The 26184-nt window shown below is 42.0% G+C and overlaps 1 protein-coding gene across 3 annotated transcripts in view; it reads left to right on the plus strand.

Annotated features, from left to right (window-relative positions):
• Positions 1–26184, plus strand: part of RARB (retinoic acid receptor beta) — a 416035-nt gene that overhangs the window by 301027 nt on the left and 88824 nt on the right. For all 3 annotated transcript variants that reach the window (XM_032267931.1, XM_032267937.1, XM_032267941.1), the window contains one exon: positions 16955–17096. In XM_032267931.1, coding sequence (XP_032123822.1) covers positions 16955–17096 — 142 coding nt within the window. The remainder of the gene's footprint in view (positions 1–16954; positions 17097–26184) is intronic.

Raw genomic sequence — 26184 nt, forward strand, 5'->3', positions numbered from 1 at the left:
GACATGCTTGAAGCCGCATTTTTTTCTTTACTACGTCAACAGTTTGTGAGACCGTGATGGTGATAATTAGGGTGTATATGTACGTGTGTGCATGTGTGAGAGAATGAGAAAGAGACACTGTATTTCCTCCAGCCTCGCTGATTACTACAAAATATACATATGTTTCAGCCAGGGGTTGTCAAATTATGGCCCATAGGCTAAATCTGATTTGCCACCTATTTTTGTACAGCCAAGAGCTAAGGATATTTTTTACATTTTAAGTCCTTAAAAAAATTTTTAATTTTATGACATATGAAAATTATATGAAATTCAAATTCCTGTGCCTCTAAATAAATTTTTTTTGGTACACAGCCAATCCAGTCATTTCTGTATTGTCTATGATTACTTTCATTCTGTGATGGTAGAATTGAGTATTTGCAGCTAAGTCTCTGGCCCACAGCTTGAAGAGTTTGTATTTGGCCCTCTGCAGAAATCTGCCAACTCCTGGATGAGGCTCTCTAAGGTGTAGTTTACAAAATTGAAGTCTTAACCTATTTTTTTAACCTCAATTGCAGTATTTATGGAAATATAAGAATTTTGGAGAACAACTAGGTTTAAAACATGACTTTTCATTTTTGAAAGCTGGGAAGGTTATAAATATGAATCCTAGCTTCCTTCATTTGTAGTGATATTAATAATTGAAAGAAGTGATATTATATTACTAATGTAAGTAATTTTGTGTTTCACACACACAGGATATACTCAAAACATTCTCTTTGCCTCCAAAAGAAGGATAAAAGTAAAAATTATTTTCTTTTACTGTCAAATTAAAAACATAAACTAAGCTGTGTTCCTGGAATGTTCTATTTGTGTTAACAATTAAGAATTGTACATAGAAGCACAGTAATATCAGAAAATGTGGCTACCTTATATAACTCGTTTGGAAAAATGTCATTCTTTACTAAGAAATACTGTCCTTAATTAATTCTTGCTCCTAGGAGGTCAACTTGGGGCACTCATTATGGCCTTAATTGGTGATATAAATCCTCAGACCCCAGAGGAAAAACACATTGAGTGGTTAGTGGTCTCTGGCCTTTTGGGTGAGTGTGCACTGGTGCCAGCTCATCTCAGAGTGACAGCTTCTGGTTTCATGGCTTCAGGTCTAGCCCCACTCATATTAGGTTTAAAGGCCAATGTGCAACAGCAAATAAATGCAATGACTTGTCCTGGTGTTTTGCATTAAACAGTGTGAGACAACCCACTACCTTCAGACTTGGAAAAATGTGTTTCTGTGAACTCCAGTTCTTTGTATTAAATTATATTCATTACACGGCCCATCTGGAGTCTCCTGCCAGGCCAAAAATCATCTTACAGACATTAGCAAAAGGAAGTTAAATGTAATTTTTTTTAATTGTATACTTTTCATTTCCATTTATTTTTTTCTCCTTTTATTGGAGAAAGCAGATGGAAAGGAAAGCAGGATCCTCTCTCTTACTCTGGTTCCCTTTGGGAACAGAGGCAGAGCATTCCTGGCTGCTGCTCCTCTCACGTTGGCTTGAGGTGATGATGGGGCTGTCTAGATTCCGGGGATAATTGCTGGAAAGGTCAGGAGTTCAGTTTGAAGCTCACACTTTTTGGGGTTGTGGAGTTTGGAGGATAAGAACGGTGCACTGGCTAACATTGGGCTTTCACTGAAGTGGGTTGCCACGAATTATATTTGACAGTGTGGAAATGAAACTCACAAATATCAGATGTGATGCAGTTCAGTTTTGTGTCTGGTTGTTGACTTGAGTATTTTGCTGGGAATTGTCTTTTTGCTGAACTTCGACTCAATGTAAAAAGGGTCCATATTTGGGAGACTGGGCTTTCTTCAGCTCTTGCGTCTTACCAAACAAGCCATGTCTCACAAAAGGTACAGAACTAAGGCTCATATTGGAGACATGCTGAATGTGTGTTCCTTTAATAAGACACATGTAAATCTCAAATACCAGTGCTAGAAGGTGTGTAGAGATCATTTCAGACTTGTGAAATGGAACTGCAGAAATGGCTAAACAGTTTGCCCAGAGTCCAAAGCCAGTTAAAGGCAGACAGTAGACACAACCCATAGCCCTTTGGACTTCGACTTGGGTACCCGTTCACTCCGACCATCCGACAGCCCTGGCAGAGGATATTTGACAAACGGAGTCAGTCTCCCATACAACCTTCCACCCATCCATGTGAGCAAATACTCACTGATTGCCTGGCAAGGTGCTGGACTTGGTGCCGAGGATACAAAAAACTAGAGTTATGACAGGTTTTCAACCTAATAAACTGCATCAGAACAATTCTGTAGTCATTATCTGTATATACCCTACCATCATCTGTCAGTTCACCCGGATGAATTCCCAAGTTGCTGGGTTTGGAGGGGTGTTTTAAATTCAGATAATGGTGAAGTGCTTTTTGGTCACATACCGACATATCCAGCACATACATGCATTTCCTGATGCTGGTCTTCCGGGTTGAGGAGAGAAGGGCTAAATTTGAATTTCTAATAATGAATCCTGGTATCCCTGTGTACAATTTTATTTCAATCAGGCTCCAGTCACAGATTATTATCTAAGCATATTTTTCTGACTAAATGTTTTTCTTAGATTAGGATGAGGTTTGGATTAGGTCAAGTCTACCTATGATGACCTCTGATTTACATTGTTTTAGAACATGCCTTTGACTTGGAGAGGAGAGAAAGAAGGGATGCAGGACGCATTACCCAGCTGAGTCACACACAGTAGCTCTCTTGGTGCTGGGATGCTCATGTGAAGTGTCTGGTGTCCCTGATGCAGCCAGCCCACAGCTTCCTTAAGGAGCTCAGCCCTGTGCTACCCGCAGTGACGTTTGACACAGTAATAGACACACATTACAGGCATAAATAGCAACTCCAGATTTTCCCTTCCATGGAAGTGTGTTACAGTTCTGTCCACTAAATGGGTTACTTTGGCTTTAAATAATAGACAGCATTGCTTCTCTGTTCCTCGGTGTGTGATGTGGTTTCACCTACCACTCTCCGCTTTCAACAAAGCAGATAAGGTATCAACACAATTAAAAGTGAAAAATAATCTGTCTGCTTTGCCGGTAGTGAATGCTTACAGAACACACACTGATACAATAGATTTTAAATAATTTATGTCTGGCACTTTTTTTTTTCAATCTGTAAATGAGGACACCTAATGCGGAATGGCCAGCGTGATACTCTATCCTTCCCCCATTAAGATAACAAGATGAGAGGCAATGATTCAGATCGGTATATTTTTGGAGTGTTGTGCAGATAAAGATTAAAAATTAAAAGAGATGATGTCCTGAAATACTTTGGGTAAGCAAGCTCATAAAAGCCATTTGGAAACCCAAAATTACAAATTAATTCAGAATCTCCTTCTGAGGGGCTTCTAAAAGCCCTTTGCGTTTTCTTGGCGGGATGAAAGCATTACTTTTGTGTCACTGCATGGTGCTTTCCCAGGGTCTATTCTAATGCTCACTAAGGCGTCATGCTTCATTGTAACGTGTCTCTTGTAGCCATCTTTGGGCTGAACCAAGTAAACTTCGGGTGATGTTGAAAACAAATAGGAATTAATATATGATGCTTTATGTCTTCCCTCTATAGATATGTTAAATCTCCAGTTACCAGGATAATGTGATTCATGGCTTATTTTCCAGCCTGGAAAGGGTGGTTGGTCCAATCTGGAGGGATTTATTCAGCTGCTCTAACTATCATTGACGGATGGGGAATTGGCCCCACGGATCCCCAAAGTATAGAGACTGTGCTATCCCACAGAAACAAAACTGCTAAGCTGTTAACAAAAGCTGGTTCAGACCTTTGGTGGTTACATATAGTTTAATCATGATTTATGGGGGGGGGGGCTCTTTCTCCTACACCTGCCCGTGGACATCTCCTAATTATTCATTTGAGAAAACGCTGAATAAAAATATCAATCTTGAATATGTGTGTGTCCAAGGAAGAAGACCAGCCGTGTCCAATGAAATGTTCAGTCCTGTTTCATCTAAGGAAAATAATTTCCAGATTTCATCCACAGGGGGATGCTTCCAAGAGACTGAAGTGCTTTTGGATGGGTTCAGAATAAACACACCCTCCTAAGCTATCTCTTTTGTCTTTCTGGAGAAAATGAGAAGGGTAAATGACGTTCCATTGAATGGTCAACTGAAGAAAGCAAAATTAGGCTGAAACACCCCCAAAGCTCCTAGATGAGGCTTCCTGGCCCCGGGGCAGGATCTGACACCCCATCTTCTGGAGTGGGTTATAACATCAGGGACCGCCATCCATTAACAAGCCAGTCCTGGGCAGCAGAAAGCTTTGTGGAGCCAGATGGGAAGTAGCCACTGAGGAGAATGTAATTTTGATACAGGAAATAGAAGAACAGTACAGCTTTTCACTCAAGATATATGTTTCTTCTGTCTAAAGCCAGCAATTTTGGAAAATGAAGCTAAGAGTTTAAAAATAAGAGCTCTGTCAGGGAAAATAAAACAGGTCTCCCTCCATCCATTAGGCTGCCTTTAATTGAAAACGGGAGAACAGTCTAACTAATTGGCAGGTACCTCTTTTATTACCGAGACTGTTTTTCCCCTTCTCTCCTGTGTAATCAAAAGGCCACTCCTCTTTTTATCAACTAAAGTCAGGTATGAAATGGAAAAGCAGAGAGGTAACGCTTAAAAAATTAATTGTGTGTGTTCTGCTAAATGTTCTCCTACAAAACAACTTCAGAAAGTGCACAGCTTCAGGTCCTTGAAACAGCAGCAGCTCCAGGAGCATATTTCCATATAGCATAGTGCTTAGGTCGAAGCTGTAACGTGCTAATTGCAGACAAGTTCATGTGGTTTAAAAGAACTTTTTCTTTTGCATTGGGGACCTATTTAATTTCAAATCTTGGCACTTGTGCTGACATAATATAGCTACTTTAATTTTAAAGATCAAGAAAGAGGAGCCTGTGGGTGAAATTTGAGCCTATTTTTTGCTAATTTGGAATAAGAAAGAAGGGAGTTTGGGATAAATCATTAAGTTCACATTGCTGCCTGAATTTATGATATTAGAGTTTACCAATGAAAATAGAGCTTCCTTTTTTCTTTCCTTGAATATGAAGTATTTTGGTTTAAACTTAGGTATCTTTGCTGATCTTTTCTTCCCTTCTACATGGCATATCCATATAATATACTATTTTTTAATTGTAAAAGTTGCATATACTCCATCACAAAAAAAGATTGTCACATTCCTGCCTGCAAAGGACTCCTGTTTTGAGGAAGAAAGAGACAAAGATCAATCGTTGCACTGTCGTAGAATGAGTGTTGCAACAGCAGACACAGGTAGTGGGGGCTTGGTGGGAGCCTGGCCCCTCTTGGGGCTGTATCTTGGAGCATGAGCGGTCCTGAACCACAGGACAAGGCGGGGAAAGGACTGAAATCATAAGGCATGTGGAAAGGCACCGAGCAGAGAGAGAACACTCTAGGTTTGGGGGCCTGGGTAAGTATGACGGTACAAGGGCATGAGCAACTTTGAGGGGGCAGGTCGTCTTTTGTTTGTTTTTTGAGAAGGAGTCTCACTCTGTCACCCAGACTGGAGTACAGTGATGTGATCTCCGCTCACCGGAACCTCTGCCTCCTGGGTTCAAATGATTCTCCTGCCTCAGCCTCCCGAGTAGCTGGGATTACAGGCACATGCCACTACACCCAGCTAATTTTTGTATTTTTAATAGAGATGTGGTTTCACTGTGCTGGTCAGGCTGGTCTCGAACTTCTGACCTCGTGATCCACCCGCTTCAGACCCCCAAAGTGCTGGGATTACAGGTTTGAGCCACTGCACTCGGCCTGTGGGTGGGCTTTAAACCATTCCATCGGTGATCTCAGTGTGCAGAGGTCAATACTCTTAGCATTATCAGGCTTCAGCCTGGACTCACCACAGCTTTTCCATACAAGGATGAAATCCATTTTGAGAGCTGGAGCTTGAGTAATATTTTCTCAATAAACTTAGTGAGATTTTTGCACTGTCAGAGCAGTGTCTGTGTTGAAGAGAAGCAGAAGGCTACATCCAATAAATCTGTTATTTTTCAGGTGTCAGACTTGAAGACTTAAATGTAAGTGCCTGACTGGCCTTCCTTCTCCTGTTCTCATATAAGCTATGATTTTTCCCTTTTTACTTCAGTTCATGTATAAGTGAGAAAAATTCCAGCTAGAAGATCCCGAAGTGGCCCTGAAAATTAAATGGACTTGGAAAAAATGCACCAAGTTATAGACAAGCATTTATTTTTCTGTGCTAATTTAGGTCCTTAACATCATAAAGCAATCCAAGTGCATCATAATTATTTGGGTCTGTGAGAGACCTTTGAATGATGTGATATGCATGGTCATGTGCTGGTTGCTGTCAACCAGCATGTTATGATAGACCTAAGTCCTGGCTTTGTTCATGGCAAAATGTTGCATACCAAACTTCTAAAAGAGACTTTAAAATTCATGCTGTTTGGCAAAGAGTTTAAGTATACAGGAGCATGTTTTGGCATGCTGTCCTCCTGCTTACCTTTTTTTTCCCCCTCTTCTCAGTAGAGATGAGAAAATTTAATTTGGGTCCAGAAGAGATTTAGTAATTAATGTGCAAAGCAGCTGGGGTCCACGAACTCCTGGGCTATAGCTGAGCAGCTATTTTGGTGCATTTTGTTTTCAGTGAAATAATTGAAAATTTAAAAACGTAAAATTCATTGGCTTCTTGCCCTGTCATATTTAGACTAATCCTGATAATGGATCAGTAACTATGGATTTCACCAAGGAAGGGCACAAAATAACTGACCCAAGTAATTTAGAAAACAGATGTCTTTAGTTGGTTCAAATTCTCAAGACCAGATTTAAGGAAAGCCTGTGGAGCACAGTGGAAGCTTCCATTTTAGAGGCTTTGTTTCCCCTGTCATATAGTTTTTCTTTCTGCCACATCTTAATTCAAACTCTTGAGAAGAGGCAAAGTGGTCCCCAAGATGTATTTATGGTATAAATATATCTACTGCAGAGAAATTCTTTAGATAACTACTGAACCTCATATTCTTTACCTACTTTTCAAGTCACCCTTTATTTCAGTGGCTCCCAAGTGGAGGTTGGAGATACCTAGGGAGTCTATCATGAGCCTTTGGGCATCCTCTTAAATCATGCCTAGATTGGTGTGCTATTTGGAAGGAAATTTTATTCAGTTTCAAAGAAGTTATTTGTGTTCTCTTGGCTTCTCCCACTCCCCCTGCGTTCCTACCCGGAAGTCCTTTTTATACTAGGGAAATAAAGCCCAGTAGTAAAACATAAGCTCCCAACTGAAAGGTTTTCCTTTCTAGCTCTTACTGAGGTCATGGAATTTCTCAGAGGCATCCCAGGGGAATCCTGAGGGAAAATGAGTGTGATTACAGTGGACTACTTAATTCTGTCTGATATCCAGTCTTTAGCCAATCAGAAGAGAAGAGAGACTATCCAAGACTACCACATCCTCCTGAAGGAAAAAGAGGTTGAACACTTTTGCTGTAGATGGTACTCTATAACTAGGACCTTATACAGAATGAAAATGCTTGTCTCTTATTCAAAAATTATTTAGGACTGGGTACGGTGGCCCATGCCTGTAATCCCAACACTGTGGCAGAGCGAGGCAGGCAAATCGCTTGAGGCCAGCAGTTCAAGACCAGCCTGGCCAACATGATGAAACCCTGTCTCTACTAAAATCACAAAAATTAGCCAGGCACGGGTGACAAATGCCTGTGATCCCAGCTACTCCGGAGGCTGAGACATGAGAATCGCTTGAACCCAAGAGGCAGAGGTTGCGGTGAGCCAAGATTGCACCACTGTACTCTAGCCTAGGTGACAAAGTGAGACTCTGTCTCAAAAACATAGAAATAAATAAAAATAATTATTTCGAACTTTAAGACAGTGACAGCAAAGCAGTAAACCGTGCTCCAGACCCTTCTAGGTGCAAGGCCCTGTAGGACTGCACAGTCACATGCTCTGCCCAGAACAAACCTTTTCCCCCTTTGAAAACAGCCAGTTTCGCTAGCAGTGTTGACTTGCCTTGTGAAACTTGCTCCCTGAAAATTTTGTTTTGAGATAACTGGTCATAAAACCTGGTCGACTTGCTGCCTACCAGTTAAACTAGGGTTATGATAAGCAGACCTGTATGTTACTTGGCCACTTAAAAATATATATTTTATCCAAGGTCATGTTTTAGAAATAGAAAAAGACATATTTTTACCTAAATTAAAGGACATTTCATCCAACTGAGTAATCTCTCCTTACTATGAGTTTCCAGTTTACATTACCTAGTAACATTTCTTCCTGGGATCATGTTCCTCTAACTGAATACATGGGCTTCATGCCCTTCCTGGGACATCATAACTTTGGAAGTTTAGACCTTGATGTCTGATAATGTGAGTTCAGGTTCTCATTGAAGAACATAGGTCACCTTTTCGTTGGTATTCCCAGGGAGTTTTAATTAATTGGGGATTAAAAGGATTGAGAGCTGTGGTCTCTGAGTCTAACAGAGGTTGACTCTCTCGAGGCTTCACCTGACAAAATCCAGGAAAATGCTGTAATCTTCTCGAAAGATTAGTTTTCACAGTGATGATGTTTTTGCTAAATCTGTAATCTCTGCCTTCTTTAGAACCATTTTTCTAGACGTATTTTTAAAACTCAGGCTTTCTTGTCTAATGGTAAGAATAAGTGTGCTAAGGAAGCTTCTGGACCAAGGGAATTGAAAGGAGAACTTTAGGCCCAAAATATATGGTCAAGTTCTCACTGAAAGGCCAGAAGATACCCTCCAAGTTAGCAGGCAAGAAGTGCAATAGACTAACAGACCTATGGAAGCCATGGCTATTAAAAAATCAGAGCGTTACAATCTTCAGCGGTGCTGTTCATTCACCTTTACTGAATCCCCAGCACTGGGACCATGTCCTGGTGGGGATGTATTACCTTTTTTTTCTTTAACAAAAATAATTAACTCTGAGCTTTTGCCCTTGGAACAGCTCAGCTTCCTTGTTGATTTATGAATTTTGGGTTTTTTTCCTTTTCTGTGGCCCGGAGTTTGGCCCCCTGTAACTTGTTCAGTGTTCTTTTCATTACATTTATGCCCACCCTCCCTGCATAGAAGGAAACTCCCTGTCGTCAAAATAATAGGCTGTTTTTCTACTTTCTCCCTCCCTCTCACCCATTGTCTTTCAGTGGGGTGAAAAGGTCTTCACTTTTCTTTCTCCCCCCAAATTTTGCTATTAATAACTTCTCGGACGTTGTCACGCATAGACTTCCACTCACTCTGGAGGGTGTTTTTTGTTTGTTTAACACAACGTGTTTCCTGATTTGAAAGCCATGTTTCCCAGAGTTGCTGTGATGGGATTATTCCACACTCACCTCCTACTGGCAGCATTTATTTCTGGCTGGAAATAAGCATTATTGGCAGCTCTCTGCTGGCCTGGGGTCACACTGCACAGAGCTCCAGCCTTGCCGGATGGCTGAATGACTGCCTGGGCTGGTCATTTGCTTACTTTTCTATTCAGATGAGGTTAGACTCTTTTAATGACTGAGGAAAATATGACTAAGTAATGCTCCTCACTTTCTTTTCTTTCTTTGGCTCTGGAAGGAGAAATTACCCTTTTGAACTTTGCATGGGATAGAAATTAACTCTGCAACAGCCCAGTTTACATAGATGTACTTTCCACACCACTTTTCGGGTAGATTCCCCTGACTCAATGCTTTTTATGACTAAATATAGTACCAAATTGCCTTTTTATAAAATTTTTTTTAATCTTAGTTCCTTTCTTAAGACAATCATGACACATTCCACACGTTAAACCTGATGTCGATGGCTCTAAGGCTAAAAAATAACTTCCATTCAAAACACCACAGTATGAATTCTCACAAGCAAATGTATGACTAAACATGAGTCAGCAGATTGCACTGTTATTTTAGAAAGCAAGGATTCTTGGGCTACATTCCGACCTAGACCCACAGGCAGGCTCAGATTTTTAGGTATTTGTGTTGATACCCAGAGCTCAATATCTAGTTTAGATAGATGCATGATGAAGTCAGTGATTCACAGTTTCCTGGACAATCCTGAGAATATAATTCGACTCCAGTCCTCTACTGCAGAGAAGAGTACAGTGTCTCTCTAGTAAATGCTTGGCATGGCCTTGAAGATCTTCCCCAGCTTGAACATCAGCCCCCTCTTCCAGCTGTAGCTTACACACACCCCCACATCGTCTGCGTCTCTGCCAACCCCGACCACTGGCTGTTCCCTGCTCTTTCTTACCCCAAACCTCTGTTGCTTACCCATAATATGCTTCTTGGGGAAAAAGCCTGCCTTTCAAATTCTATTTTTTCACTACAGCTGCAATCAAGTGCCAGTTTTCCTTTCTTCTAACTCCTTTGAATTCCTAAGGCCTTTATTTGCTCAATGAATATTTAATGTGTCTACAATATGTGGATCAGGCACTAGGGTAGACACTTGTTCACTTTCTACTTCCATTAAAGTTCTTATCACACTGCTTGGTGGCATCTCTTACATAGTGTTCACTTGATTTATTGTTCCTTGTATAGTATACTGAGAAAGGACAAGAATCACCTTTGTATGCCCCAAGAAAGCTTACCACATCTACTCCAATTAATTGGCATTGAGTGAATGAATCAAAAAGTGAATGATTAAATATAGAGATGGCCTTTGGAATCATGAAGTTGTTCATCCCCAAAATTGTGTAGAGATTGAACACTGTCCTATACTATTTGGGGATCTTTATTTTAAACATAGAATGTATATGGGAAATTGTTCAGTAAAAAGCTTTGAGGAAAGAAATTTTCTCAATAACAGCTGCTATTCATTGGGTACCTGCTACGTGGCCAGGCTGTCCCAACACTTTGCATGCATTCCCCCTTTGGATACACAGAGTTTTCTCATGAGATATTTGTTGTCACCCTTTTTTTTTTACAGATGAGAAAACTGAGGTCTTAATTCACTCAGGGTCATGCAGATAGTAAGTGGCTGAGCCACAGTTCAAATCCACATGCGCCTGAACCAGACAATTCACTAGGCCCTTAAAACCAACAGAAATTCCCTCCTATGGGAGATGGTGGAGATTATTGTGTGTGATAACATCTGAAAACTAGAAGGTGAAACAGGACTTGTGTGGGGGGAAAAAAATCTAGAGCAATAATTTGAGGGTATCAGATGAGGGAAGATGGCCTAATCCAATTCCATATCAAAATATGCAGGAGGGAGAGAGAGGAGCCACTTTTCTCCATGTCCTTTCTAGATTTGTGATTTAAGATGAGTCCATCAAGGAAATTGTAAATTTTATGCTTCTGAGTATAGAAGGATATTTGGGTATAAAAAGACAGTTGTCTTTCCTTTGGATGTTTGCTTCTTTCTGCACTGTAGGTAATAGGGATGATTTGGAACAGTGGCGTTTCTTTTTTTCCCCCCCCCCATTTATTTATTTTATTGCATTTTAGGTTTTGGGGTACATGTGAAGAACATGCAAAATTGTTGCATAGGTACACACGTGGCAGTGTGATTTGCTGCCTTCCTCCCCATCACCTACATCTGGCATCTCTCCCCTTGCTATCTCTCCCCAGCTCCCCACCCCCCACCGTCCCTCCCCTATTTCCCCCCAACTGACCCCAGTGTGTAGTGCTTCCCTCCCTGTGTCCATGTGTTCTCCTTGTTCAACACCCGCCTATGAGTGAGAACATGCGGTGTTTGATCTTCTGCTCTTCTGTCAGTTTGCTGAGAATGATGGTTTCCAGGTTCATCCATGTCCCTACAAAGGACCCAAACTCATCGTTTTTGATGGCTGCATAATATTCCATGGTGTATATGTGCCACATTTTCCCTATCCAGTCTATCGTCGATGGGCATTTGGGTTGGTTCCAGGTCTTTGCTATTGTAAACAGTGCTGCAATGAACATTCGTGTGCACGTGTCCTTATAGTAGAACGATTTGTAATCCTTTGGATATATACCCAGTAATGGGATTGTTGGGTCAAATGGAATTTCTATTTCTAGGTCCTTGAGGAATCGCCACACTGTCTTCCACAACGGTTGAACAAATTTACACTCCCACCAACAGTGCAAAAGTGTGGAACAATGGTGTTTCTTACCCTCGGGGAGACAGAAGTAATCTGAGTCAGATATGGGCATTTCATAATTACTACTAATACATGAACCAAATGGCTCTAATGCATGTATTGCCTTCTCCACCATGTGAGTTCTTGTTTTTCCTTTTAGCATGTACCTCAGTTCTTTGATAACAGCAGTCAAAGAGCATGAGGTAAGAAGGTTGAAAAATCCACAGTTAGAAAATGCTTGCCTCCGTTTATAACACAGATCTGTCTTTCCAGTCTCAGTAATCGGTGTTCGTTGTGTTACCAACTTTAGCTATAGTAAACAACAGAAGTCATGATTAATCAAGCCATGGTTAATCAAGAAAAGTCATAATCAACCAGCAGAAATTAGAATTAAGCAACAGAAGTCATGATTAGGCAACAGAACTCATGTTACCGATGGAATTCATGATTAGCCAACAAGCTGTGATGTATAACAAAAATCCCAGTCAACGTGCACAAGGCACAGTTAGCCAGCAGCAGCCCAGACTGACTAACCCGATTACAACTCAAATTAGTGGTCTGCTACTAACTTCTGAGAAATCTAGTTGTTTAGTTTCTTAAATAGAGGTGATATCACCCTCAAGGAACACGTTTTAATAAGTAAGTTAAAATCTAAGACTGTTATTCTGGTTATAGCTAGGACTTCATCATTTAGTAAGCAGTTATTAATTGAATATCTTCTGTGTGTCAGGTTCTGTCTTAGCCCTGAGCTATTCACCTGGTGAGTCCCAACAGAATTTATTAGGTGTTGAAAACTGAAACACTTTCCTGCCAGTTTTTGACTTGCCATTGCCTTGGGTCTTCCCTCCCTCCATCCAACTGTGCTGTCTTAGTTCCAGAGAAGTCGTATTAGGCACTGCCTGGAGGCCACACTGGGTCCGCCAACTTGTCAGCTCAGGTTCACAGGAACCAGCCTTTCTACCTATCCTACTCCCTTTTCAGGGAGGCATGGATATCAGCAAGAAAGGTGGCACACTTGGCACTGACACCTTAGTGGAGAAAAGCGCAATGCCTACTGGATTCCCTGAGGCTGTGGCCATCAGCCACAGGTTGGCATCACCCTGTGCCACCTATGTAACCTCTGAAGCAGATAGTACTATTGTTTAAGACTTTAAGTATCATCCTTGAATAGGTAGAACATGGAAGGAAAAGCAAAACACGTAGGAGAAGCAGCATCCACGTATGCTTAGATCAGTCAGAGAAGGCTTCCTGGCCAAGGTGATCTCATAGAATTTTCCTGGGTTTACTGAGAAAAGGAAGTTCCCAGAAAATGAAAGAGTAAAATTATGGTGTCAGCAGTTACAGAGTTGGTATCTGGACGCAGTGTCCAGGATGAGTGAAATGACATCTGATTATTATATTTTTGCATTTCTCTTATTTCATGAATGCCTTCTAATATTGACAGTGGACCTGGGTTTCCACATAAGTCAGAGGTAAATGGTTTCCACTTTAGACAGTGTTAAAAAATAAAAGGGATCAACTTAAATTGAAATATTAGCTAAGTAAACTGTAGGTGTATGAGGATATCTGCCCCCCACCCACACTGCCCGCCCCCACGTACACTGGATTCTCAAAGCAGTGATCTACGAGTCAATGAGGTTTATAAAACAATTCATAATATCAGTGAAGGGGGAGGAGGATTTGTATCATGCAAGCCTTTCTTTTGCTCAGAGGGCACGTCTGTTTACCCAACCCATGTATAAAAATACCTCATAGCATTTATTTTAGTCAGCGCGTATTCAAGCATGGTGGAAATGATTTACTGAAACTTAGACCTTCTCCTGAAATCCAGCCAAAAATCTGATTTGGAAAACCAAGAAGTCCTATTTAGTTTCTGGCGTCATTGTTACTGAACCGCACGGACTGGGTAATTAGTGACATATAAAGTTCTTTAGTTCCCTAGTCGTCTTTCATTTGAGCATCATGAGGTTGTTTTTCTCTCCTTCCCGGTCACTTACTAAGAGATTGCCAAACTGAATATTTGGTTTTTAATAAATGGAGGGAGTCACCTTTGTCTGTACCTCATTTTCTTCCCACGTGTGTAAAGGGCTATGTCTGCCATCATGTCAGTGTTTCTCGGCAGAAGAGCAATGGAGGTGTCTGTAAACTTGAGTTTCTACATCTGGCAGCAGAAAGTGACCTGTAGGTATTTTTTTGCAGGGAAAGATATGTTTTTAGGTGACCACTCTGCGCAGACTCTGGGAGGATTTCACAGTCTTCATAACCTGTTATTTTAGATTCTAAGCATATTTGCAGCTCCAGAGGCACAAAAATATGCTGGTTTTCTTGGAAAATGTGTGTCTGGGATATGTGACAGGAGTTGCAATCTTAAACAGGATTTCCAGGAGCTTACAGTTGAACCCTGCCAGTAAAAATATGCTTATTTAGACATCAAAATCCTAGGGTGCCCACATAAGTATCCTAAACAATGTGTGTTACATGACCATTCTTTGCTAATGTGCTTTAGCTTTGAGTGTTCTTAGCTTTGGCTCCTGCAGTTTTAATTTAATGTACTTCAGGGAAGGTTGAAAGACCAGATGGTGGGTCTTCATTTCCATTCAACACATTCATAGTGTTTCTTGCATTCAAGAGAATAGTTTCTGGTGTAGGTATAAGTCACGTCACAACTGGTAAGGTAGACCCCCTAACTCTTAATACTTATAGCAACGTGGAAGATTTTTTTGGGCATTTAGAAGAGAGAAAAGGCAACAGGTGTCACCACTCACCATTCATTCATCTGTGTATTCAACAAGCATCACTTGATCATCCATTGTCTGCAAAGCTGTATGTAGAAATGGGGAAGATGAATAAGAAGCTGGGGACCCCTTGCTTCTGGAGCCTGAAGTCTGCTTTATTTCATCAGTGTTTCACAGAAAATCAGGATAAATTGCTGCTTTTATCAAAATATGATTTTCAAAAAGTTAAAAGCAAAGAACCCATTTAAGTATTTAGTAGGCCCATGTTGAAAATATATTTAACTCATTGATGGAGGGAATAGAAGGATGACAAAGCTGGTTTAAAGGAATATATGAGAAAGATACTCAGGTAGATAGAAAACAAGAGAGAAGAGGGAAGGAAGAAAAAAAGAAGACCAGAATAAGATTGCAAAGTTAGATACAAAATGGTTCATGTCCTACAGGGCAATAAAACAATAACGTTTGGGGTTACTGTTCATTTGGTCCGAAATGTTTTGCACCTACACTAGACAAAAATCATGTGTAATTAGCCGGGCGCGGTGGCTCACGCCTGTAATCCCAGCACTTTGGGAGGCCGAGGTGGGTGGATCACGAGGTCAAGAGATCGAGACCATCCTGGTCAACATGGTGAAACCCCGTCTCTACTAAAACTACAAAAAATTGGCTGGGCATGGTAGCGCGTGCCTGTAATCCCAGCTACTCAGGAGGCTGAGGCAGGAGAATTGCCTGAACCTAGGAGGCAGAGGTTGCGGTGAGCCGAGATCGCGCCATTGCACTCCAGCCTGGGTAACAAGAGTGAAACTCTGTCTCAAAAAAAAAAAAAAAAAATCATGTGTAATTTACCAATTTTCTATAGCCTTTATAGAATCTGGGTCTATTCAATAGTAAATAATAAGTCAAACAAAGTTACATTTCCTGCGAGTGTTAGATGACACTTAGATGGGCTTGTCAGTCAGTGGTGTAGTACATTACTGCCTGATAGAGCTCTCTGCAATGATGAAAATATTGTATATATGTGGTGTCTAATATGGTAGCTAGGGGCCAGATATAGCACATATTTAGTCAGCAAGTATTCTAGCATGGTGGAAATTTGAAATGTAGCTAATGTAACTAAGGAACTAAATTCTTAATTTTATTTACTTTTCATTAATTTTGATTTAAGTAGCCTCATGTGACTAATAGCTACCATGTTGGACAACATAACTCTAATATGCCATTAAATGGGCAGACACTCATTTTTCTTTCTTGTTTCCAATTTTAGATAATTTTTTAGAATAATTTTTTTTAAATTGTGAGAGGAACTCAGTATGTAAAAGAACTCAGAGAAGATGCCTTTGAAAAAACTAACTCTTGCATTAAACAAATGATTTCTCCTCTCCTCCCCTCCTCCCCCTCTCCCCTCCTCCTCTCCCCCTCCCCCTTCTTTCTCTCTCTTTCTCTCTTGTTGTTGAGATGGAGTCTTACCCTGTCACCCAGGCTGGAGTGCAGTGGCACACAATCTTGACTCACTGCAACCTCCGCCTCCCAGGTTCATGCAGTCCTCCTGCCTTAGCCTCCCAAGTAGCTGGGATTACAGGTGTGCACCACCGTGCCTGGCTAATGTTTGTATTTTTTTTTAGTAGAGATGGGTTTCGCCATGTTGGCCAGGGTGGTCTCAAACTCCTTACCTCAAATGATCCTCCCGCCTCAGCCTCCCAAAGTGCTGGATTACAGGAGTAAGCCACTGTACCCAGCCAATAATTTCTTTGATTGGATAAAAATCCTCATGTATTTGGTTTCTTGGTAGGGGCTCACCTGAAATTGTTCTGGCCAGCAAGGGAGCCAGTTATGAAGCCAAGCCTGTTTGGAGGGAGCCCAACTCTGGTGTTTTCCAAATAAATCAGCTTGGTATTACCTTTCCTTTAGCAAGATAATAATGGTCATGTCTAGTTTTGATTAAAAGGGGCTTTTGGGTTTGCAGCAAGGGAAGAACTCTTGATCTCTCAAGAGGATTTTAGGGTTTATGTAAGTTAACTCTTCTGCCATCACTTCGTTACTCAAAAAAAGCAGTTTATGCATTGATAAGGCTGGCTTTGATTTCTGATGAAGCTCAGTTGCCTTACTGGCTTTTCTCATCTTCTTGCTTGTTTGCAGGGCTTTTTCCGCAGAAGTATTCAGAAGAACATGATTTACACTTGTCACCGAGATAAGAACTGTGTTATTAATAAAGTCACCAGGAATCGATGCCAGTACTGTCGACTCCAGAAGTGCTTTGAAGTGGGAATGTCCAAAGAATGTAAGTGGAGTCTCAGAAAACTTTCTCCCTGTTTTCCTTATCTCTGTGATTTGCTCACCTTCCACAATCATGTGGAATTCACATGTGACGCTAATGATTTCTTGCCAAGGGTAGGTGTGACTAGAGATGACCCGAAAATGGGGATTCGTGTGGAGATTTCTAGATGAAACTTGAGTGACAGTTGGTGGAAAGACAGGAACTAGGTGTCGTGGATGGCAGATTTGCATTCCAGGGCAGTGGCTAACTCGCTGTGGATCCCAGAGTCGTTAGCAGTAACTCAAGCGTATTACATAGTCACTTGGTGACCCCATTTCCCCATCTTGACAATGGATGTAAGGATCTTCACCGGTATCAGTGAGGATAAGATAAAATGACAGGCATCAGTGTGAGTAGCAGTCATAATTTGCCATTTTTTAGGAGGGAAGGATTGTATACCTTGTGGAAGAAACATTTCAAAATCCGGGACACTGGCATTTTTCCAAACTTGATAGTTTTTCTCCTCCAAGCCGTCTTTTCCAAACAATAATACCTTTTATTAATGCAAAAGAGATTTTTAAAATACATTAAAACTTGGCTACTAGTCCAGAAATATCTGATGTTGGGGATTTGAAATATACAGGCTTTCATATAGACAGAGTATATACACTGCCACAAATTTTGCCCTTTCTCTCTTGGATGTGTACAAATCTAGGGAATAAGAAAGTATTAAGCCAGGCATGGTGGCTCACGCCTATAATCCCAGCACATTGGGAAGCCAAGGTGGGTGGATCACTTGACGTCAGGAGTTAAAGACCAGCCTGGCCAACATGCTGAAACCCCGTCTCTACCAAAACTACAAAAATTAGTTGGGCATGGTGGTGGGTGCCTGTAATCCTAGATACTCAGGAGGCTGAGGTAGGAGATTGCTTGAACCTGGGAGCCAGAGGTTGCAGTGAGCCCAGATCACACCACTGCATTCCTGCCTGGGCGACAAGAGCAAGACTCCATCTCAAAAAAAAAAAAAAAAAAAGAATGAATGAATGAATTAGGTGAATGGGTTGGCTCAAGCAGGCCTATGGAGGTCATGGGGATATGTGTCCAGTGAAGCTCTTGGGGACTACTACTCTTCCTGTAACTCCATCATGGGGGATTTTGGTGATGGCATGCTGCACGCGTGAGCAGTGGGCTGGGTGCTGCGTGGAGACCCTGGAGGTACCTGAGACATGGCTACTGCCCTTCAAGAGTATGGGACCAAGAGCCAGGCGCCCCAACCATGTCCCTCTAATGGAGTTGGAAGAATTATATTATAGATGAAGGGCTCTTAGATTTTGGAAGTGGGTAACATGGCCTTGGGTGAAGATTGACTAAAGAGGGAAAGCCCCTCTAGCCAGCCAGAGGCATTGCTCTGAGGGTGCTGAGCTCGGAGTCTTGCCCTCGGCCGGGAGCTCTTGCTCAGGGATTGTAGCAGATGTTTCGTTAGCCCACCCAGATACATTTCCTAACTGTGCTCCTGTCCCTTCACCTTTTTTTAACTGTACTCAGATTTTAGTTTTCCTTTATACTCCTTTGGTTTCTATGCTTCAGAGAAAACTTCCAGGCTGGGATCCGCTCAGTCAACTAAAGCCCATCAGCATATTTTATGTTCCAGCCGCGTGTGTGAACATGTAACCTAGGCTGGTTCAGTGAGAGGGAATTCAAGACTCACGTATAGAATATCAGGACAAAAGTACCCTTCCCTTCATGCATGTGAACAAGAACACAGGTAGCCACAAGTGCCCTTGGTGGCCATCCTCCAATCCCCAGGGAAGTCAGCTGTGGGACAGCGCATCCACTGGAGATGGAGAAGTGGAAAGATAGAAATCAGGCCCTTAATAGCACCATTGAATTACTGAACTGGCCAACCCTATGAAACCACTGCCTCCAAGTCCTTTTGTTATATTTGCCAAGAGGAACCCAGTAAGGCATTTGCAATGGGGGTCTTGTTAATATTTAGAGTCCTCATGAAGGAGACTGGACTGGGTCATCAGACAGGAAAGCATCCTACATGTGCCATTCCTTCTGGCAAACTCTTTCCTCTGGGCAGTAGTTCCATCTGCAGATGATGGGTCACTTGGCCACATTTCATTCGGTTCCTTTACCTCCCTCCAAGTTTTAGAGCCATTGAGTTACTTGAAATCCACACATTTGACGATATGAAGTTTACATCCAATTGGCTCAGGCTCTAAATCCTAGCACTGAAGAGAAAAGCATGATAACCTGAAATAGCCAGATTATTTATATGTGTGAGATTCACAGGATGGTCACCTACTGCTCTAGTTTTGATCTGAGGCTCTGTAGACATGGGTGTCACACAGCATTTCTGTGGGAGAATTTCAGTTCAGGCTGAAATTATAAATGAGTAAGCCAGATGTGGACTAAGGGAAAATCACTACTTTTGCATTATTTTGTGTGGGCTGGAGACCCATTTCCTGCTTACATTACTTAAAACCCATATCCTGCTGCTCTGTAAAAACTGGCAGCTTGGTTGGCAATTAAAAAAAATAATATTTACACACACAGGGAAACTCTAGCATCAGCCCTCAAGGAGCTTATCACCTTAATTAGATTTAAAAATATAGAAATGGGAAGAAAATGGGATCATTATGTCCAAGTACACAAAAATAAATATATATTTGTTAGAAGGAAATTGAAGGGAAAGAAATAAACACTTGAAATATACAGATTGAGCATCTAATAGGGTATTTTTAAAGTGGAAACAGAAGGAAGCAGGCAAATATGAGAATCAGTAACCAATTATACCACAGTATATGCACCTGAAATGAACCCAAGAATAATAGATACTCGTAGAAAGTTAGAAGTGAAAAGGGATCTTAGAGATTGATTTTCACTCACCTCTCTCATTTGACATACAAGTATACTAGGTCTCAGAAAGATGAAACAGTTTTCCCAGCAGTCCCAACTGGCTGAAGACATAACCGAGACTGCACTGAGGTCGGCCACTTCCCTGCAGTAGCAAGATTAGCGAGATTCACATTCCATTCTAGCCATAGGACATGTCAGTTCATCGGTATGTGTCAGAATCCTTTAGATGAGAGTGACAGAAAACCCAGTTCAAACTGGCTTAAGCTACAAAAATCTGCGCATGTCACTGAAAAGTCCAGAGTAACGTGCTGGAACCAAGAGCACGTGTTTGTTTTCGGGGCATTGTTTCTCTGTCTCTCACAGCTGATTTTGCCATGCTGGCTTCATTTTCAGGAAGATTTTCCCCCTGTCTAACAAAGAAGGGCACCAACAGCTCCAGGCTGATAAGCTATTGACCCAGCAAAGAGAGAGACACTCAGATCCTGATTGTTCCATCAGAGCCTAGGGACAGATTCTCATTGGCCTAACTTGGGTCACGTGCCCCTCTGTGAATGCCATTGCTTTGGGCAGGGCGTTGCTTTGGGTGGAGGACAGAATATTGTGATTAGCCAGGATTGGATTACCTATCAATATCTACAGCCCAGGATTGAGGTTGACTCTATCCAAACCACATGGGTGGGGAGTGTAGAAGAAATGTTCCTCAGAGGGGAATCAGAAAAGGAGGCCAAAAAGACCCCATGTCCCCCTTGATTTGTCAAGTCCCACGGTGCTGTTCCCAAGGCACTCTTCTTTATGCTGTGGGAGAAAAGTATAAAATTGAGAAAATTTAAGAATCATATTATCGTAATAGCTAAGTAGACAGGGTATTTTCTATGTGCCAGGTACTACATTAACCACTGTTTTTTTTTTTTTTTTTTTTTTTTTTTTGGTCACCCACGCTGGAGTGTACTGGTGTGACCTTGGCTCCCTGCAACCTCCACTTCCTGGGTTCAAGTGATTCTCCTGCCTCAGCCTCCTGAGTAGCTGGGATTATAGGCACCTGCCACCACGCCCAGCTAATTTTTTGTATTTTTAGTAGAGACGAAGTTTCATCATGCTGGCCAGGCTGGTCTCGAACTCCTGATCTCAAATGATCCACCCGCCTCAGCCTCCCAATGTGCTGAGATTACAGGCGTGAGCCACCGCACCCAGCCTACATTAACCACATTTAATGCTTTATCCCATTGATCCTCGTAACAACCCTGTGAGAGAGGTTAGTTACAATTCCTCCCTCCCAAGTCCCACCTTTTTTTTGGCAGATGTGGAAGCTGAGACAAAGAGACATTACTTTACTCAAGGTGACACAGTTAGTAAGGGGCAGTGCTGAGATTTGGAGCCAGGCAGTTTAATGAGAAAGTCATATTGAAACTGAAATGTATACTACATGCCATAGAAAGCAGTGTTTAAAACTCCGAGTTCCTTTTTCCACTCCATTTTATTGCCAGTGGTTAATAAAACAATAACCATACTCCTTGCTCTGTATTAGAGATGTATCCCCTATAAAATCATGTGCAATTTAATTTTTATAGATCAAATTTGATTTTACATGTGTAAGGGGATTTACAAGTAAAAGAAATCCTTTAACGTGGCCTACCAGAACATCAAACTTATTTCTTCATTTTTTTCTGTTTTGTAAATGCTGGTGGGTATACCTTGTATTTTCCAAGGGCTTTATAGAACTAGGGAAGCCTTTTTGCAGAGAAATAGCTATCTGTCAAAGCATAGAATTTGAACGTGGTAATAGCAAGTGAAAAAAAATCAATTTTCAGCAGCATTCTAAAAGTGGTACAAAAATTTATGAAGAATTGAGGAAGAGGGCAAAGGAAGCAAACTGACTCAAAGTTGAGTGATGAGCTTTTGCTGGTGCTGTGGGGAGGCTTGTTATGATGTCAGAAGAGGACAGCATGTGGCAAAGCCCCGAAATATAAACAATTAATGAAAAGGAGAAACAATAAATGCAGGCATAACATTTGGATTATAAATGTCCAGACAAGCTTATGATAGAGATAACAGCTAATGGTCCATGATGGGAAAGACAGTTTCAGATGCTACTGTTTAGAAACCGTGGGAGTAAAGCCCTAGAAAGCCTGATCAAATGCATTTGAGTCAGTTACAGAAATTCAAATGAATAGTTCAGATCTTTAAGTCAGGGGTCAGCAAACTATTTTTAAAAACAACTGTCTCTTTTTAAAAACATGCTTGAAATTTTAGAAAATATTTTTGAGGCCTTGTGCAGTAGCTCACACTTGCAATCACAGCAATTTGGGAGAAGGAGATGGGAGGATCTTTTGAAACCCGCCTGGGCAGCATAGCAAGACCCTAACTCTACAAAAATTTTTTAAAAATTAGCTGAGAGTGATGGTGCGGGCCTGTGGTCCCAGCTACTCAGCTACTCAGGAGGCTGAAGCAGGAGGATCACTTGAGCCCAGGAGGTTGAGGCTGCAGTGAGCCAATTTCATGCTACTGCCACTCCTGCCTGGGCAACAGAGCAAGACCCTGTCTCAGAAGAAAGAAGATATTTGTTGGTTTGTGCACCTTGAGATCCCAGTCTTTATTACTTAACTCTGCCATCATAGGACAAAAGTAGCCATGGAAAATAGAAACAAGCAAGTGTGGTTATGTTCCCGCAAATCTTTACTTACAAAAGCAGGTGAAGGGCCACGTTTGGCCCACAGGCCATGGTTTGCCAATGTCTGCTCTACGTGGCTCGTCCAGTGGCCAAGGATGCCACTTCAGGCTGCTCTGTGATCCTATCCCATGCTTATTTCCCACCAGTAGACACACCCAGCTTCCAGCCACACTACCCCATGCTGACTGGCAAGCCCTACAGCTCCATTTTTCTGAGGATTCATCTCCTTCTCCTTCAGTTGGACCCCAGGAGCCTGATGAAATGTCATTTCCTCTTTGAAGCCTCCCCTATGCCTCATTTCACACTCTAGGCAGAGTTATTCATTCTTCCCTCCCCAACCCCATGTTCTCACAGTGCTTTGCACAAAGCTCCATGAACTGCAAACTTATTATATAGGTAGTATGATTCTTCACACACCAGTGAGTCTCCCTGGCTTGATTATAAACTCCTAAAAGGCATGCATCATATCTTTCTCACCTTGTAGCCCCCAAACTTAGCATGAAGCCTTGCTCAATGACGTTAGCTTGATCAAGTGGTTAAATGTGACCAGTTTTAAAGACAGTTGAACCCAGCTTCTCCCTGGCTTTACTTTCTGCAAAGTTGTCAGAGGCAAAACAGCCCTGGGTGTCTATTCAAATCGCAGTCATTCATTTATCTGCTAGGGGCCCAGAACAAGTTATTCAACTTCTTTGAGGTTGGGTTTTCTACCTCGATAAGAGGAACATTGGTATTGACTAACAGCCCAGGCGTGACATGTGAATTGATGCTTTTAATCCTGTTTAGACAGCAGAGTTTCCATAAGCTGCTTCCTCTTCGCAGTTCCCTCCCCTGGAAGACATTAGATCTTCTAGGGCTTTTGCCAGTGAAAACGGTTGAGCTGAGCAGGTGTCTTGGGTAATTGTGCATGGCAGCAGAAGCCCAGTTAGGAGGGAGAAGCCAAGACGGACATGGGTTGGGTTTGGACCCTGCCTTTGCCAAACCTTGGCCAACAAAGAAGGGGGTCCAGGAATAGGGGAGACAGTCGGGTTAGGATGCCAAAAGGAAAATGGAAGACAAGAATTGGGCCAGAATTACAACTTGGGTGCTGCGAGGAAGGGACAATAGTTTATACCCTGGATGCCCCTAAGGTTTGGTTAGGTTCGTTCCCATGGGTCACTGGCCTCCTCCAAAAACTTCCAACAAAAACACCTTGGAAGGTACTGTGGCTGCCATGCCCTCCGTCTAGTTCTTCTCTTTCTGAAAACCACTGGCCATTAATTCATACAGGGAGCCTCTTTGTATTGCTTTTTGAGGTTATGTTTATATGTGCCTATGCCCTTGAGTGATGGGCAAAACATGTCTTTGATTTTGTTTGAGAAGGCTTTTTAACGTTTATTTCACAGCATTTTTTTCCTATGACAGTTTCATAAGTGTATTTGTAGAATAGAGCAATTGAATAATCTCTGAATTTAAGAGTCCCTAAGCACTCATTGACACCTTCTCATTTGGGGCATATTGAGCTTAAAAACAGCTTTTCATGAAGTCTCTAAATTCCAATTTATACTTTAGATATGAACGTCCCCATGGGTCGATTGGATGGAATAGATGTGCTTTCTACAGACACTTAGATACTTCTGTGGGAGAATTCTGTTGTTCGGTGTTTCTCTCATTTCCCCTTTACTGTTAAACTTAGATTAAAACAAACCTTTTGGACTAAAGGCACTTAACCTCAGTTAGAATCACCTTTGCTGGTGCACAAATTATATTGATGTGCTCATTGGTTCTACTGCTGGATTTTACTGGCTTAATAACAGGGAAATTCATATTACAGGTTGCCCTGTGTAGTTGGGAAATTACATAAAAATCATCATCAGGGCACTGAATGTCTTTCTAATTTTAGTTTATTTCTTCATTTGTTCCTGTGTTAGATCCCAGCCTGTTACTACGCTTCCAAGGTTCACGGTGATCATTTTGTTCACCCCCACCTTCTCTTCTTACCCTTTACTCTGTGGCACACAAATCCCTAAAGAGCTCCCGAAAAGTCAGCGAAAGGCTGGAAACTCCCTACTTTTATATCTAAAAACGTTTTAGAAGCTAGAAAATAAAAATCTGCCCCTTTCTAGTTGCCGAATATGATTGTGCCTACATCTGTTTCGGAGATTTAAAAAATAACTTCGGTTTGGGTACCAGCAGCCTGGTGATGTCAGTGCCACTGTGGAACTCAAAGCCCGTTAACACTCAGACTGTAAAGGAAGTATTAAAATTCCTTCAGCTTTACTAACACATTTCTCCCTGCTGCCTGTCTCCTGGAGAGGGGACACTCAGTACATTCTCACCTTAGAAAAATGAGAAATTTCCATTACACAACAGAACAGCACAGGGGGAAGAACAAAGGGCTCTGAAGTTAGTCTGAGCTGGGTTCAAATGCAGCCCTCGCCTCTAGCTGTCTCAACATGGGCCCATCGCAAAATTTTGCTTCACGTTGAATGAACTAACCCATTGCGTGGAGATGATCACGGTAACATTGTGGAATTGTTTTGTGGATTGGCCCTCATGAGGGTAACGCATTTAGCACTGTGCTTGGCACAAAGTAGGTGCTGAACGAGAGTGGTTCTCTCTGCTGCTGCTTCTGGTGGTGGCACAGTTTGATGCCACTGTTACTTGCTGCCACAGCTGTGTTTTATTATAACTACAGCCTTGATTATACTTCAGGAGAAAAGTTAAAAGCAGAGGCTCTATTCATTTTGAATTGTTTAGAAACCACAGCGTAGAAACAAAGTTCCAAATATTATGTCACAGCCTTAAAAATAAAGCTTGCATGCATGGTTTCTAAAATAAATATCCACCTCTCTTGGCTACTGAAACCGGGAGGCAGATGGCTCATTTGCCCAGAGATGCCGAGACATGTGTAATCAGAGAATGAGAGGGTATCCTAGTATCCTGGAACCCAACTCCATGGAGAAAACTGAACTGGGGTGTTCAAAAGGACGCCTGGCCTCCTTCCTGCCTCAGTCAGCTCAAGGTGAGGCCATCAGGGTCTTCCAGCAATGCTGAGCCCAAACTAAATCGCCACAGAGGCAGAGTTTCCCCTCTCGCTCCCTCCATCAGCTGCCTTTCTTTGTTCATGTGGCACCTTCCATCTCTCCTCTGCCTTATTTGGGACTCTGTGGCCTGCCTTCCTCCAGATCCATCACGTCCCTTCTCCCAACCAACTTCTGTCTGCCCTGTGGCCTCCTCAGCAAGACTGCTTTTGCTTTTAGCCCCCTAGAGGAAAGCTGAGGAGGACACCTGTGGCGCTCTGGTAGTTCACGGTCACAAGGGGCTTTACCAATGGCAACAGCTCCAAGACTTCAGGCTGTCCCGTGCAGCAGGGAGGATAGGAACATATCTGATTCACAGTTTCCTGAGACAGAGAGAGCAAGAGACCTGCCTAAGGTCACACAGCTGGTTTACTCCCATGGGTCTGAATTCTAATTCCCAGCATCATTTCCGCTACACTTTGCTCTCTAAACAGTGAAGTTCTTGCATACATTTATGGCCACACAGTTTTCAGTATCTTTACCCATATTTGCTCCCAGATCAAATATTCTGTAATGACCG

Source organism: Sapajus apella, unplaced genomic scaffold (assembly GCF_009761245.1).
Source record: "Sapajus apella isolate SASKATOON/1434 unplaced genomic scaffold, GSC_monkey_1.0 scaffold4, whole genome shotgun sequence".
Taxonomy (NCBI): domain Eukaryota; kingdom Metazoa; phylum Chordata; class Mammalia; order Primates; family Cebidae; genus Sapajus; species Sapajus apella.